This window comes from Vombatus ursinus, unplaced genomic scaffold (assembly GCF_900497805.2).
Source record: "Vombatus ursinus unplaced genomic scaffold, bare-nosed wombat genome assembly UNPS02014768.1, whole genome shotgun sequence".
NCBI lineage: Eukaryota > Metazoa > Chordata > Mammalia > Diprotodontia > Vombatidae > Vombatus > Vombatus ursinus.
In genome coordinates, this window is record NW_020954546.1 from 11,062,005 (window position 1) to 11,079,396 (window position 17,392).

Genomic DNA, 17,392 nt, shown 5'->3' on the forward strand with positions numbered 1-17,392 from the left:
TGTGTGTGTGTGTGTGTGTGTGTGTGTGTGTGTGTGTGTGTGTGTGTTTAGCTCTGAATTTCTCCCTCCCTACTTTCATCCCCTCGCCCACCCATTGACAAAGCTAGAAATACAATACTCATTATACGTGTAAAGTCATGCATAATATATTCCACATTTAGCCATGTTGCAAAAAGAGAAAAAAGCAAGAAAAAAAATGGAAAAAAAATATTCTTCACTCTGTACTCAGAGTTCATTAGCGCTCTCTCCCCCCCCATAGCATTTTTCATCATGAGTCTTTTGGAATTGTCTTGGGTTATTGTATTGATCAGAGTAGCAACATCTTTCATAGTTGATTCCTATTACAATTTTGCCGTTACCGTGTACAGCGTTCTTCTGGTTCTGCTCCCTTCGTTCGTCGACCTCAGTTTTCTCGTCTGTAAAATGAGAATGATAGTAGCAGCTACGTCCGAGGCGGGTTGGAAGAACCAAGGGAGTTAATACATGGAAAGTGCTTTGCAAAGAGCACCTCAGCCCAAGACCCTGGTCCTTCCAGCTCCCTTTTAACTGTTCTGTCCCGTTGTGTCTCAGCCAGCTCTGCAGCTGTGTTGTGCGTGATTTTCAAGGCAGGAATGAATCATGTACAAGGAAGAGACAGGCCTACATGATGCCTTTCACCAGCCCAGTAATCTTTTTTCGTGACACGGTTGTACAATCAATCACCATATTTTACATCTGAACTCTTGTTTGTAACGGAGAAACCCTTGAAATCATTAAGCTGTGGTAGAATATCTGAGCAGGCTGTCTTGGCCAAAGAGGGTCTGAAAATGAGGAGGGCGAGAAAAAATGAACTTGGAGCCTCATGGTCTTGCTGAGGAAGCTGCCAATTGTTTTGGCCAGTTTCTTTTGGAAGACTAGTGGTATGTGATGAAATGGCCTCCTAAATCTTTCTGGAAAGATTTTACTGCCCTCCAGGTCAGTTCCAGTGACCCAGTAGGCAGGGCATCGGGAGCTGAGTGTTCTTTCAGCTCCTGACTTAAGCCCTCCTGGGTTCCACTGAAACAGAGAAGGGATATTTTTTCACTTAGGTTATGGTCCAGAAACATTTAATGCTTTGCCTGCTTGTAAGTGAGCAGCTTTCTGGGTCTTTGCACAAACAAAGGGACTCACATTACCTGAAGGAGGGGGAAAGGACCAAGCATTTATTAAGCACCTGCTACATACAGCCACTGTGCTGAGCACTTTATAAGTTGCATTTTATTTGAACCTCACATCAACTCAGAGAAGTGGTTGTTATTATGATCCCCACTATGCAATTGACTCCTTGTGCATAAAGTCTCATGTGAGATTCCTTTATAGGGCTGAGTTTACTTAGAGATTATGAGAAGTAGCCTAATCTGTTGGAAGGACCATTGGACTTGCATCTCATGTGTAGTCAGGGTGTCAGCCAACAAGCATTTATTAAGCACCAGGGGTGGACCAGGCACTGTGCCAAGTGCTGGGGATACAAAGACAGGCAAAAGACAGTCCCTGCCCCGAAGGAGCAGATCTAAAGTCAACAACTATGTACAAACAAGCAATGGAACAGAGGGAAGGCGCGAGCGGCCTAGGAGACCAGTTGAGGAGGTGTGTGACCTTGGACAAGTCATGTTCCCCATCTGAGTCAGATACCTGGGGGCTAGTAGGCTTTGAAAACAAGAAGACAAAAAGGAGGAACTAGAAACAGGAGGATTTTGCTCAAGAAGTAACCAGTTGCTTTGACCTGAGGAACAATTAAGGTGATGATTATTCTCATTATCATTATCCTAAATAGGATTGCCACAGAGAAAGGTTAATGAGAACTTAGAAAGTCTATTGAAATTGTCCTTCATTTCAACCAGTGCCGATGGATAAATATGGAACGGAGCTCCAGGCCCGTCTTCCCATCTGCCCCTTGGAGTGTAGAATCTTGGACTTGACGTGTCTAACACTGAACTCGTGTCGCCCTCTTTTCTCTCTCTGTCTCTCTGTGCTTCTCCCCGTCTGCCTCTCTCTCACCCCTTCCTCCACACATGCAATGGTACCACCATCTCCTCGGTCCCCCAGGCTCATCACCTTGGGGTCCCCTTTGCACGTTCTCTCACCCCACACTTTGAGTCAGTTCCCCAAGTCCTGCTGCCTCAGGATGGCTTGCATCTGCATCCTGGCCCTCCCCTCTCCTCCTGCAGCAGGCCCCCTAATAGCCACCTGCCTAATCGGTCTTCATGCTTCCTTTCTCTCTATTGGAGGAGCCGTCTGCTGCATCTCTGCCTGAGAAATTATGTCCCTCTTTTTGCCAAAAATCTTTAGTGACTCCTCGTATCTTTGTCTCCTGTTCTCTTTCTTCCATCTTTGGCTCTCCCCAGCTCCCTCTCTCTCTGACATGGACTCTTTTCCTCACCAGGCCTGATCTCACTCTATTAAAATCCCCCAGTTCAAACACCCCATCCTGGGGGCAGCTGGGTGGTGCAGTGGATAGAGCACCGGCCCTGGATTCAGGAGGACTTGAGTTCAGATCCGGCCTCAGACCAAACACTTGACACTTACTAGCTGTGTGACCCTGGGCAAGTCACTTAACCCCTATTGCCCAACCAAAAAAAAAAAAGACAAAAAGACAAAAACAAAGCAAACAAACACCCCATCCTTCCCTGCAGCTGTCCCTCCCCCACCTCTCCCTTTTCAGATTTCTCTCCTGGGCACACTTTGACCAGACCTCACCTTTCCATTTCACTTCCCCCATAACTCCCGTCTTCCTCCCTCCGTTAGATTACTCTGTGATTCCTTAAGAAGAAGGCTTGGCATGTAGCTGTCTTGGTTGGCCTGTGGTGTCCTGTACACAGTAAAGACTTAATAAATATTTGTTGAATGGATTGCAACCTGATGAGATAAATTCCCAATTGAATGAAATCCATTTGATTCAGCTCAGTTAGTATGAGTGGCAAGGAATAGCACCAGATTAGGAGCTAACAGTGCTGGGTTTGTTTCTAACTAGGCACATAAAGTTGGCCATGTCATTGACCATTACTTCTCTGGGTCTCAAATTCCCTCACCTGTTTAAAAACACAAAAGGGACTTGGGCCCTCACGGAGCTCCAGAGTTCCTTCTTGCTCTGAGATTCCGCCGTTGCATTTTTCCTTTTCTCAGCCATTAGATAGCCTCGGTCAGTGATGCTGCCACCCCAGCCAGCTTTATAGAACCCATGGCCCAGAGAAGGGGTGACGTGTCCAGCATCACAGCTGGCACGTAGCAGGGCTGCCAATAGAACCCCGAGTTGCCAGACCCAGTTACATCCACCAGATCAGACCAGAGTCACAGCTATAATTAGGTATTACTGGAGAGACACACATACACACGTTGACTGTTGTCTCCCCTTCCACACATACCTATGCTACACTACTGTGTAATAGGGCAGGCAATGAGCTCTTTCTTGGTCTGAGGTTCTCCTTCTACCAAACTAGGAATTACACCAGAGATCCTAGATCAGAGACGGAAAGGACATCTGAGGCCCTCGAATCCAACCCCCTCATTTTACAGAAGAGGACACTGTCACAGAATGTCAAAGATTCAGAGCTGGAAAGGACCTCAGAGACCAGCTAGGCCAACCCCTTCCCTTTACAGATGAGGAAACTGAGGCTCAGGAAGGCTCCACAGGACTGTAGATGTAGAGCTGGAAGGGACCTGAGTGGTCATGAAGTCGAACCCCTTCCCTCTCCCATTTTACAGAGGAGGAAACTGAGACCCAGAGAGGTAAACTTAGATTCCGGATCATTCAGTTGGGGTTGACACCCGGGTCCTCCTGACTCCAAGGCAAATGCTGACTGTTCCACCATATTGCCTCAAAAATATCATGGGACTGGAGGAAATAATACAGCATCATAGATGTTCAGGAAAATCTCATTCAATGAAAATTCATGAAATTATCATTTTGTGGTATTTCCCCCTAGGGAAGTGTTCCACTCTCTACAGGGAAAGGTTTACTGATTGGATCAATAGTTGGCAGCGAGGTTGGAAGAGCCACCTTTGACTTTCTTATGAGAATGCACAGTTTTTAAGGACTTGAGCACATTGCTGGTGTGAATAGCCATGGATTCTCCTTCTAAATGAGCCTTATTATCGATTGATTCAAAGAGGCCCAGGCCGGCAGGGCGTCTCCTCAAAAACGCTTCTCTAATGTTTAGTTCCAGTTCGTGGGGATGTTTGAAAATTACAAAACTACATTTCTTTAGTTTATATAATTCAGGCTTTTCCCCTGTTACAATTATGCTTATTTGGAAGAGTTCAAGTGCCTATAATGGCTTGAGATTGACAAGAAGAATGGTGCTGTAACAAATCGTGGGTGCTTTGCACAATTTTAAGGCACTCATTTTGAAGTCACCTTTATTTTACAAATGTAACTGCAGCTTTTCAACTTTTCACCCTTGCTACCAAGTGTGCCATATTCCTAACATACCAACATGGTTAGAAGTCATAATAGGCCTTCTGAGCTCCCCTCTCCCCCCACTTTCCATGTTTTACTGGGTTTGGGAGAGATTCATGGATGACAAATGTTTCAGCTACTGAAACAAATTAATGACTTTCTCCTATATCCAAATGCCATTTAGTTAAACAGATAAATTTTTTTCAAAAGTGAATCTCCCATGGGGGAAAAGGTAATTGTTTTTGCCAAACTGCAATCTCACTTTATCCAGCTATTAGGTTTCTAAGCTACCTCCTTGCATTTGTTTTCAGGGACTTTGTGTGTGTTGAAGGAGTCTGCCTCCTGTCTGAGGGCTCTTAAAACATTCCCCTTGAAAATTCAGTAAGGCCGAAAGTTAAATTCTGTCAACCAAATTTATTTTTCACATTTGTGATTCAATTGAATTTACCAAATGTTCTCTGTGCACGAGGCTCTCTGCTGGCACACTGGGGAATATATACGTGTGAGTAAAACTCAGTGGACACATAACTGTCCAGTAACAAAATGTTCCAAGTGTGGTCAGAAGGGGGCAAAAGAAGCGTCGTGGAGATTCCACGTCCTCCTGAAAGACACGAGGAAAGGCTTCATGGAGTAGATGGCCTTTGAGCTGGCTTCCCCCAAATCAGTAAAACTCTGACAAGCCAATATGTTGGGGAGGAGGGGTAGTTGGGCCAAAGTGTGAGAGATATGGACAGTTATGCTGGAAAGGTAGGTCAGGATCTTATCTTGGACTGCCTGGAACACCAGACTGAGAAGTCTGTACTTTCTCTGGGGAATACTAGGGAACCATTGAAGATTTTTTTTTTTAATAGCAGGAAAATGAGTTGATTAGAGCATTACTGAAGGAAAATTAATGTGGCACCAAGAATACAGACTTCTGAGGGTGCGACCAGTTTACAGGTTTTTGCTTTGGTCTGTTGGGCTCAATGAGGATGATATCAGTGGTAATGGAAAGGAAGGCAGAGAACATAAAGAGAGATAATCCCTTAGGGTGGGAGGGGTTAGAAATAATAATCAAAGATGAAATTGGGGAGTTTGGAGCCGGGGTGACTGGAAAGACGACATCGAGGAGGTGAAGTGATTTGCCTGAAGTTGCATTTAAGTAATAGGTAGCCCACCTGGGGACTAGAACCCAGGGTGTTAACTACTGTTAACTCCACACCGTTAACTATTAACTACACGAAACAATGTGACTTTGGTCTCTTCCAACTATGTGAGTCTATGATTGATCCTGCCAGAGCTATGCTCTTATATACCAACATAGAATAAATGTGTGTATACATAAGTGTGTATGCATATGTATGTGTATGTATGTGTGCATGCATATGTGTGCACATATATGTGCACACATACATACACATACATACATAAACATCCAGATATCCATGCATTCATATACATACATTCTACAGAAGGAATGGGAATCCTAAGAGGGAAATGTATATCTCTAAACACATCAACAAAACAGAGAAAGAACAGATCAATGAATTGGACGTGTGACTTAAAAAAAAAACTGGGGTAGGTAAAATTAATCTCATTGGGTTTTGAAAAGTACATACAGGCACACTTCTCGACACTTGCACACTCCCAAATTGTGGTCCTGTGTTCTCATCTCTGGAAAGTGGCCTAACCTTCCTGCATCCAGCCTTATTTCTCTTACCCCAGGAATCCCAGGTTTGCTGCCAAAAGTCCCGTCCTTGAAAATGACAGAAGAAATGGTACTCCTTCACCATCTTCTCTTCTTTTAGGCAAACTCCTTTCCCCTTCCATCGAGTGAGTCTCATTTTATATCTCCCGTTACTATGTCTTTGCAGAGACTCCATGCTAAGAATGCCTTTTATCCCTGCTGCCTCCACTCAGCTCAAGCATGACATGTTTCTGGAGGCCTTTTCTAATTTCTGGACATCTATAGGGGGATGTATTTATTTGGGGGATGTATTTATTTTGGACATGATTTGTTTTTACTTACTTGCATACATATTATCTTCCTGAATCAAATATAAACCCCTTGAGGGCAGGGGCTGTTTCACTTGTATTGTAACCCCGGTGCCTGGCACATAAGTAGGTTCTTAATAAATGCTTTTTGATCGAGTAATTACTTCTCCCCATACCCTGCCATCCTTTCTTGGGCAATGAGAGCTAGAATAACATAGACTGATTTGGGCCAGGTAGTAGAGGACAGGTAAAAATTACTTACTTTACTGCTAGATTTAATAACAGGATTTTGTGTCTGCTGTTGCTGTTCTTTTTTATTAAGTATACTTACTGTAATGGCTTTTTATTAACCAAAAGATTCAGTACTTGAAACATGGGGACTTAACCTAATTGCGGTGACCTTGTTTGGGGGGGGGGAGAGAAATAACTGTTTCAATGTCGTTGGCTTCCTTTGTAGTCTCATGCGTTTTATTTAATGCATGTAAAAACCTGATTATGAGCGGTCCATCGGCTTCACCAGATGGCCCAATGGGGCCAGGACCCAAAAAAAGTTCAGGCTCCTACCTTAGAGGCATTTCTTTTTGCTCCCGGGAGATCTCTCCTCTCTGGTGTTGAGATTGTTGACTTCAGACTTGTCTCTAGAAGGATTTGATGATCCTGAAAACGTGTCCTTTTCATGTTCCCCTCCACCTCGAAGATACTTTGTGCTAACAGATCAGCATCTGTCTCATGGGAAGGGACAGATTTCCATGAGACACAGTTGAGGATCACAGAACACAGCGTCAAAGTCAATACCCAGCTTTTAAGATGAATATATTTTCAGTCGTGTCGACCTTGAACATGTATAAAGCTTATGTGTTAACCCAGAGAATGCTCTGAAATGATCTGTGTGGGCCCGATTGAAAGAACTCTACACTCTAGGCCAAGCTAGAATTATCTGCTGCCTTGAAGTCAGAGCTGAGGGTAAATGCATCCAAGGTTAATAGATCGATGGGGGCTGTTTTGTCAGCTCATAAAAAGGTGAGAGAATGAAATTTTGATAATAAATAGTTTGGCTGAGCAAACAGTATATGCAGTTATTATGGACTTTTGAAAATAAGTGAATTTAGGCTAATGTTGAATGTCAGCTACTGATGGAGTAGCTGAGCTTTGAAAATGAAAAGAATGAGGCCTTTGGAAGACTCTTTGGAATACTGTTGACATTTGCTCTGAAAAAGTACATACAATTTAATTCATTACTGCACTTTTAAGATAACATTTATAGTTGTGGTATTAACCTCTGTGTGTTTTATTTTGATATTGAGGGTAATTTTATGGAAGGATTAGCTTTCTTTTTTTTTTTTTCCTTTTTATTTGGTGAAAGGGGAGGGGGGAGGGGGAGGATTAGAAAGTCTTCATAGAGAAAATGTTCTGACGTGACCAGTGCCGGCATTAAAATACTTTCATTTTTTTAAGAAGTGCTGGGTTGTCTAATTAGTTTTGTCATAAACCACAGACTTGGAGCTGAAAGGGGCCTTGAAGGCCATCTAGGTTACCCCATTCATTTTACAGATGAGGAAACTGAGGCCCAGAGACAGGAGGTGACTTGAATTACTCTCATCACCCTGTTCACATCTCTTTCCAGGAGGTGGGGCTAGGAAGGATCCTGTAGTAAAGCCACTGTGCTGCTGTTGCTTTTCGTATTTGATGTTCTAGTAAGAGGTGGATTAAGGAACTGTTTTGTTTGTAATTGAAGGATTGTAATATTATAATTGTAATATGAGGATGTATGTCATCCTCTGATGTTGTCATTCCAATTGTTGGTGTGCTTCCGTGGGTCTGAGGATCTCCCAACAAAGAAACCCCCTCCATCCGTGCAGACGGGCCCCTTTCTTCACCGTGGAGCCCTAGTGTTCCCCGCGGCCCCTCGAGGGGCCGGGCCTGGCCCACAGCCAGGCAGCCAGCGGCATCAGAAGCAAGACTTGAACCTGGAGCTTTCTGACCCTGAGGCGAGTTTTCTCTCCACAATTTATGTGGAATGTCTTCAAGTATTTCACTGATCTCAACTGCCCAGCTCCAAATTCACTTCTCAATCAGTAAACATTTATTGAGTGCCTCCAGTGTGCAGGCACTGTGCTAAGTGCTAGCGGTACAAATAAGAAAAAGAAAGATGGTTCCTGCCCTCTAGGAGCTTCCTATCTGATGGAGGAAGCTGGAAGAGGGTACCCTGGCAGGGATAGAGGGGTCAGAGCCAAGCAGAGCAGCGAAAGGGAAATGAAGAGTTCGGCTAGAAGTGTCTGAGGCCTCTAGAAAGGAGAGGCAGCTAAGGATGACGAGGAGGTGGTGAGGCTCAGACTGCATTATGACAAGATTTCAGGTGATGAGCTCTTCCTGGGGGAGTCACAGGAAAACGTTCATGGAAAACGTTCTGGTTTCGCCATCTTCTTCTTTGCACAGTCTGCATTCCAGCTAGACTGAACCTCAAACTGTCCCGTGAGCCCAGCCATCTCTCTCCTACCTCCACATCCTCCTCCCCACCGTGGACGGAGCCCTCTCCCCGCTTCTTTCTTTCTCTATTTTCTTGGACCTTTCCCGCACACTCCTCATTGCTGTGTGTTTCCTCTGCCTCAGCTCCTTCTTTGGGGAAGAGGGGGAAAGCTTAGTTAAGCCCATCCCTGTGTCTTGTGTATAATAGATACTCTAAATGGAGGCAGTGTGGTGCAGTGGAGAAAGCTGGGAAAGTAACTTCAGTTTCCTTCTCTGTAAGATGAGGGCGTTAGAATGGAGTGGAGAGCTTCCAGGCTCCTGGGAGAACTACTTAGTTTGAGAGTTAGAAGGACCCTGAGAAGTCACTGAGTTCATTTCCCTCCTTTTACAGATGAGGAAACTGAGGCCACAGTACAGTAAGTGATTTGTCCAGTGTCCCGCAGGATTTGAATCCGGCCCTTCCTGACTCCAGGTCCAGTATTCTGTCCACTACCACTGCACCATGCTTTCCTCATCCGTAAAGTAAGGAATTGAACTAGATGGTGGCCAAGGTCCCCTCCGACTCCAAGGCCGTGATCATATGAGGCCATTAAAATGAAGTTCTTTTATTTGTCCCTGTTGCTTCCAGATAGAAAGCACCACTTTGGGTGTTTCCAGCCCCTTCCTACCTCTCCAGTCTCGTTAGACCTTACTGCCTCCCCTCATACCCCCTGGAAGGACGCTGGCCTCACGGTTGTCCCATCAACTAGACGCTCCATCCCTGGCACCATCCCTGGCTCGGGCAGTTTCTTCCCAGGCTCCCCCTCCTCTACTGGCTTCAAGTTCAACCAAAATCCCATTTCCCTAGGAGATCTTCCCAACCCTTCTTCATTCCAGTGCCTTCCCTCTGTTAAGGCTTTCCTCTTTATCCTGTATAGTGCCAGCTTGAGCTTGCTTTGTAAATATTTGTTTGCATGCTGTCCCTCCCATTAGCATGTAAGCTCCTTGAGGGCAGGAATAGTGTTTGCCTCTTTGGGGATTCCCAGTACCTAGCCCAGCACTTCACAAACAGTAGGCGCTTAATAAATGTTTGTTGATTGGTCGATGTGTCCCTTTAAAAATCATTCCCTCTTTGGCGTGGAAGTTAAGAGCACTGGATCTGGACTCAGAAGCCCTGAGTTCAAGCCCAGGCTTTGCCACATGATCTGTAGGCATAGGTCACCCTGGACATTCTCACAGAGGTTCAGGTTCCTTGTGTATAAAATGGTGATGTCTGTGTAGTACCAGCCTTGCAGGTCCATTGGGTAGCTCACTGAGATGATGAAAGAGAGGTAACATGGTCCAGTGGACAGAATCCTGGGTTTGGACTTGGGTGCCTTCAGTTTAGATCCTGACTCTCACTAGTTCTGTGTTCTTGAGCGAGTGACTCCTCCCTGTTTCTCAGCATCCTCACATGTAAAAGGGAGAGTTGGACTGGATGGCACTAAGATCCTTGCTAGTGCCTGACTTACCTCCTTGGCCCTCGGTCTCCTCATCCGTCACGTGAGGGAGGGGAGAGAGTTGGGCCAGAATCTGGCCCAGAGGTGGGGAGCCTGCGGCCTCGAGTCCACACATGGCCCTCTCAGTCCTCAAGTGCGGCCCTTTGACTGAGTCCAAACTTCGCCGAACAAATCCTTTTATTAAGGGGAACTTGAGGACCTAAAGGGCCACGTATGGCCTCGAGTCCACCGCTGAGCCAGGTGACCTCTGAGGTTCCTTCCAGCTCTGTGTCTATGGTCCTGTGACCCTAAATAGGTAAAGTCCCCCTGCCCCATCCCCTCGGACAGTGCATTACACCGATGATTAAGATCGTTTGTTGAATTAATCATTTAAGAAGGTGGCCCCTCTTGCCAGAATTACCAGCTTGTCAACACTCTCTAAAACAATGCTCCAAGCCCAGCTGGCTTCCTTCCATTGGGTGTTTCTAGAACAGAGAGTGTAATGGCCTCTGTGGGCCCTGCTGTCATCTTGACGCCTATCATTAGAATCTCTGCCAGATGATAGAGCCGAGCCAAGGGCCATCCCTCGTGCTGCAAATACAGATCTTGTCCGACCCAGGCAAGGTGAGCGCCATGGGTTTCAGAGCAGGCACCAGTCAGGTTCATGGTTGCTTGGTAACAAGTGTTAAACTGATCAGGAGACAGAAAACTGATATTCTAGCCAACTTGAAGTGCATTTCCAGTGATTGTGCTCCACTCAAGATAGCAGCTCCCGAGTTGGATGGAACTGGTTCTTTATCATTGACTCCATGTGTCAGGCTTGGCATGTCAGACAGAACGGTGGGAGTCTTATTTTTATGGAGAGTGCTCCTGGAAGAAGTGTTACAGTCTTTTCAGTGCATTTGTTCCCACAAGTCACCTGTGTTCTGTGTGCAGAATGTCAGAGTTGAAAGAGATCATCTGTAGTCAAACATTTTACAGATAAGGACACTGAGGCCCAGATTAATTAAGCCTTGTCCAACCTGGTAGGCCACATAGGGGCGGAACCTGGATGAGAAACTTGGTCTCCCGACCCCGTAGTTTAGTCCCTTGTCCCTCACGGCTATTCCCAAAATGGCGAGTGGTAGAGAGGAAAATAGCAAATTTTGGTTCCTCTCTGGTGTCTGGTCATTGTTTACTCTCCTGTGTCTTTTTTAGCTCTTGCCTTCCATTCTGTGCTTTAAATTTTTAATTAGAAGAGGGACCCTTCCATTCTTTTAAACATATTTGCATAATCTCTGCCCTTTCTAGGGGTAAATCAGGATAATGGGTGAATAACTCCACATGTAATCTGGCTCAATTGGTGAGATGGTTAGTTTTACTGAACTAGATGTGTCGTCCCACCCCTTTTTTTATTCTTAGTTATAAGAGATGGCTGGGGAGAGGCAGAGAGGAGGGAGGAATTCTGTGTGTTAGAAATGTATCTGATGTAGAAACCAATTGTATCAGCAAAAAAGGAAAACTGTTTGCATAGATAACCTTTGTTCCCATATTCACTAAAAGAATGTCTGTAAGGAGGGAAGCCCAGGAACCTATTTCCCCTCCATCTACCACGTTCTGGCTTCGCTCCTTGTTTTCACCCAACTAGTCCCTGTTCCCAGAACGGCTTGCTTCTCGCCATTCAGAATCATCGACTCTCACAAGGGGCCCCCACGACCATCTAGTCCAAAGCACACCCGAACATGAATCCCCTCTCCAGCGTGGCTTACCAACATGTGCCTTTGCTTGCAGACCCCAGAGAGAAGCGCACTCCCTTCCGAGGCAGCCCATTGTTGGACGGCTCCTTTTATGTAATATATTCCTTTTAAACTCAGTTCTGCCCATTTCTCCTACTAATGCCCTCTTTAACCAAGCCGAGTAAGTCTAAACTTTCTTGCATGTGTCAACACTGAAGACATTTGAAGACTGTAAGGATATCGTACCCCAGTCTTATCTTCTACAAGCTAAAGATCTCCCCGGTTCTTTCTTCCAGTCCTTGTACTTCACGGTCTCCAGGATCCCCCACCCCCACCAGCCTAGGCAGCGTCGTCTTCCTGACCATCTACTGCTTTGCCAATATCTTTCCTCGAGTGTGGCGCCCAGGATTGAGCACTGAGCGGCACATGCGGTCTGACCCTGGTAGCATACGGCCAGACTCACATCCATCATGATAGCGACGTTCAGCAATGCTGTGCCTTTCTTAATAGCACCTGAGATGGCGTCAGCTTCCTGGGCAGTGGCCAAGCTGGTCCAGGTCCTTGGTCTGTGCTGGTGGACTGATGGCTCGCATCCACGCCCGCACTTTAGTTCTCGACTTTCCAAGACTCTTTCCTGGTTTGCTCTTGGCCTTGTTCTGTCCGTATTTCACCATCTTGGCTGCCTGCTGCCAGTCTCTCCTGTCTCTGCTTGACGGCTCATCCCCCGGGGGCAAGCCCTGTGTCTTCTCTGTTCTGTTCACTCATCCCCTAGCACCTCGCTCACTGCCAGGAACCTTGTGGGTGCCCAGTAAATTTTAATTGAATGATTTATTGAATGAAATCATTAATAACACTGCAGTTGACTGACTTGTCTTAGCAGCAACTTCCATTTCCCAAAAGTGCTGTCACAGGGTGGTGCCCTTCAACTTGACAAATACAGATTTCAGTGGAATGCATCATAGAGGCAATTGTTGAAGGCTCCTTGAAACAACTATTTGATTCAGGTTGAAAACTTTGCTGGAAAGTTGTTTGGCTGGCCTTAAGAAAAATAGTGAGCCTTCACCAGCTGGCACCTGCGGGCTCCTCTCCCTTCATCATCAGGCCGTCAATGTGGCAGCTCCCAAGCTGACTGATCATTGTTCTTTTATGTTATGTGTAAGACACGTAGCATGTTTTAGTGATTTTGCCCTTTAGTGTGATGAGAACTTTTCTGTGGCAACGTGGCTTTACTTTATGAGCTTGAAAGCTTAATTTTGTGTTGGCACCGTCATGTGGTTAGTCATTTGAGGGGCCCCACCTTCCCTCCCCAACTTCCACTTTCATCGTCAGTGTTCAGGACAGTCGTTCGAACGTTCTGCTGCTTATCTGACCGAGAGACACTGTGGAGTTGGGAAATCATCCCCAGAATAGCTTCATTTCACCAGGTGGTTTTGCAAGTTGGAACAGCCTTTACAGCCCAGCCTAAAAACAGTATTTGATTTCAAAGCATGTCTAATGAAGTGTGTGTCTGATCAGAAGGAACAGATTCCCCCATTCGAGTGAGTGGTGTGATAAGGCTGCCTGAAGTCACAAGGACCTGAGAAGCATCCAGAGGAAGGAAGGAAGGAAGAGACGGAGGGAGGGAGGGAGGGAGGGAGAAAAGAGGGAAGGAGGGTCAGGCATGTGCCAGGCACTGTACTAAGCCTTTTACAGATCTCATTTGATCCTCACAATAACCCTGGGAAGTAGTGCTCTTATCCCCATTTGACAGTTGAAGAAACTGAGGCAGGCAGAGGTTAAGTGATCTGCCCAGGATCACACAGCTAGTGAGTGTCTGAGTCTGGATTTAAAGTCAGGCCTTCCTGACGCCAGACCCAGGGCTCTGTCCAGTGTGCTCTGCAATGGGAAGCGGAGGTGATTGGTTAGGGACAGTCAGAGCACAGTTTTTTTCCCAATTATGTACAGTTGTGAAAGGCTGGAGAACAGATGTGCTATCAGACACGTTCATCTTGTTTCTAAGGCTGCTCGGAGGCCCCAGAGTTCACAGAGTGCTGGGACTAGAGTCAGGAAGGCCAGAGTTCAAATCCAGCCATAGACACCTACCAACTGTGTGGCCTTGGACAAGTCACTTAACCCCCTGCCTGCCTCAGTTTCCTCACCTATAAAATGGGAATAACAGTGGCACCTGCCTCCCAGGGTGGTTGTGAGGTTCAAATGAGATGATGTTTGTTGGCTTTGCCAACCGTGGTACTTTCTGTTCCCCACACATTGCGTTACTTCATCACATCAGGCACCACAGGAGTATGACTGTTTTCTCCACCAGTACAGATTGCATCCCCTCCAGGGCTTCCTTAGAAAAAGCGATCCTTGCAAAGGGGGAGGCCTCTGTTCCTCTCTCAGTGCTGATGTTCTTCAGATCAGTTTCCATCAGAAGTTTGTATCTTCCAGCTTTTTAAGCTTTCCTTGCGATAATACCCACTTTACTGACTGACGGATCCCTGAAACAATTTCCATATTATTTGATCTTCTCTGAGATTACTTAGTTAACAACAAGTCAGCAGTTACTTACCGAGCACACAGGTGCAGTGCTAGATGCTATGGATAGCAGGGTAACATAGAAACTAGGACACTATTCCTGCCTTCCCAGCAGTAGAATCTTCTTAGAAAGACCAGCCTTGGGCATACAGGAGATAAGATAATTATGTGAGACAAGAGAGCCAAGTAATGGGCTATGTGGTTCTGACTCTACAGGTCCCAGGAGCTTAGCGGAGGAATCAGTTATCAACAAGCATTTATTAAGTGCTGACTGTGTACCGGACATTGTGCTGGTCCACACACCATCTGAGGATACAGAGCAATAATTAAATGACCCCTGCCCTAGAGAAGCCCACTTTCTATACGCTAGACTATTTAAATTGGCACTCAAGGTCCTCCCCAGTTCAGCTCCACCTGCTTTGTGCAAGTGGGGACTCTGGTCTAATTCTGGGATCCTTGGGCTCCAAGCTTCATTGTCTAGCCCAAGGCCAACCTCCTCCATGAAGCCTTCCCTAACTGCATCAGCTCACACTAAATTCTCCCTGCTTAGAAGACCTATTACATTGAGACTCTGAATTCCACAATTTAGCTCTGGTGGTCCTTGCTCTCTTATTTTGTAGGTGAGAGATTTTCACCCCAAAGCAGAGCCCCATATCTTCACTGAATGGATGGATGGGTGGATGGATAGATACATAGATAGATAGATATGTAGATAAATGGATGGATAGATAAATGGGTGGGTGGATGGGTGGGCGGGTGTGTGGGTGGATGGTTGAGTGCCAACCATTGTGCTAGAATAGGGGCCTGGGATACAGAGACAAATAGGAAGGAAGGTTCCTCGCAGTTCCGAAACCTTATTCAGGCTCACACTTCCCTGAGACTTTGGAGACCCCCAAATAGGTATACACAAGACCCATATAAAGTGGCCAACGAGAGGTGCAGGCGGGGCCTCATGTAGACAGAAGGCGTGGGTCTGTGATTGAAGAGCATTGTACCGGGAAGGCAGGACACGTGGGAAAAGCCCTTCTTCTCCCTGGGCTTCCTTGTCTGAGAAGTGAAGCAGTTGGGCTGAACAACCCTGTGAGTCTCCGCCACGTCTAAGCCTAGGAGCCTTTGACCTCCAGATGGTCAGTAGCTTTTCCAACATCTTCTCATTTGCTCTTCATGCCCTCCCTGTGAGGTGGGAGTAGTACAGCTGTAGTTCTCCTCATTTTGCAGATAAGGAAACTGAGTCCCAGAGATTTTCAGCATCAGACCACCCTGATAGGAAGGGGTAGGGCTCAGATTTGAAGCCAGGCCCCCAATATTCAGTGCAACCCTGGGGCAGGCATTGGGGTTGTTCCTACAGGAAGCCCAATGTCACGACTCCGCTCCCGGTTCCGCCACACCCGCGTGCTCAGGCAGTGTGAGTGCTTCATCTGTGTGGCTCCGATGGCGCATAACTCTCCTCTGCATCCTCTTTCCCTAAGTGGACTGTCCTCACAGGGGCGTGGGGCCTTCCCTGGATCAGCCCTCCAGAGTGGACGGTGACCCTGCTCCCATCAGAGAGGCTGGCAGGCCCGGCCACGCAATGACTGGACTGTCTCCACCATGCAATGCCCCCCGCTTTCTTTGTCTCTGTCCGCAGTCGGGGGCACAAAATGTCTTCACTTCCTTCACCTGCCTACTCGGACCCCTAGGGACTGACCCCTAGGGACCTTCCCAGCAGGGGATGTCAGCTAGGATGTCCAACAAGGTCAAGGTTTCATTTTGGAGGACTGAGGAAGCCCTTTTCCGTGGTTCTCTCCAGATCCAGAGTCGTTTCCTCCCAGTGACCCAAAATTAGGGTGCCCCACCGATTCTTTTGTGGTTCAGGCATGCCTCACTCACTTTAACTGGGCAGTGTCTGTCTGTCTGTCTCCCTCTGCCTGCCCCCCCCTTCTCTCTCTCCCCCTCCCATTCTCTCTCCCTCTCCCTTTCTGGAGATCTCTGTGCCCGTCATGTTGTGTACCTGCCCTAAAGTGTTGTAACAGGGTACTTTAAAAATAAAAGAGAGTCTGGGAACGGTGGCCCATGCCTAAGACAGGGGAGGGCCTTTGTGCCAGGGTGTTTGCGGTGCAGATGGTAGAAGTCCCAGCAGAGGCAGTTTGCTGCCCTGACACAGCCCCAGCCCCCATCACCAACCCCGACACCACAGCTCTGGTAAGGGTTTCACTTGTCAGTTTTGACTCTGGCTGCAAACTCTGTGAATCCAGGCTCTTGCCTATGGCTGCATTGTTATTGGAAGGCTGGAGGCTGCCAGCCCCTGAGCTCGGGCACTGACCAGGCCTTGCGTTACCGCTCACTAAAGTGCTTCCCGCTCTCGCTTCTCCCTAGGGCCGACGAAATTGAAATGATCATGACCGACCTTGAAAGAGCAAACCAGGTAAGACTTTGAATGGGTTTGGGGGGAATGAGCTCAGCGCCTCCCTTTGGGCAGTGGGGGAGGGGGCCCGGTGGCACCTGAGGTGCGTTTCTCTCCCTCCAAGGTAAAGGGGCGGCCGTTCTAGGCTCTGCTGTGTCCAGCATCCCTGTTTGATGTTCTGAGTATAAAAATACAAGAAAAATCCTCGGAATTTTTCTTCCCCTAACAAAGCCCTTTGTCTGCTCCCAGCAATGCTGGCCTCCGGGAGTGAATCTTACCTACAAAGAGGCTTCTTCTTTTTGTTGAATGTTCTCTCCCTCATAATCCAGAGCTGGAGTCATAGCCCACACGTTCACCGTCTTCTGTGCAGGATTCGGTGTTGCGTCCTGGTAATGAATGAGAAATCTGGCACTTTGTGATTGGATGGAGGATGCTTGTTTAGGGACCGGCTGGGCCCCCTCACAATCTG

General features: G+C 46.9%; 1 protein-coding gene across 9 annotated transcripts in view; it reads left to right on the plus strand.

The window, feature by feature from the left end:
- Window positions 1-17,392, plus strand: part of CUX1 (cut like homeobox 1) — a 467,724-nt gene that overhangs the window by 312,454 nt on the left and 137,878 nt on the right. For all 9 annotated transcript variants that reach the window (XM_027861836.1, XM_027861837.1, XM_027861840.1 and 6 more), the window contains exon 9: window positions 16,896-16,944. In XM_027861836.1, the coding sequence (XP_027717637.1) occupies window positions 16,896-16,944 (49 nt within the window). The remainder of the gene's footprint in view (window positions 1-16,895; window positions 16,945-17,392) is intronic.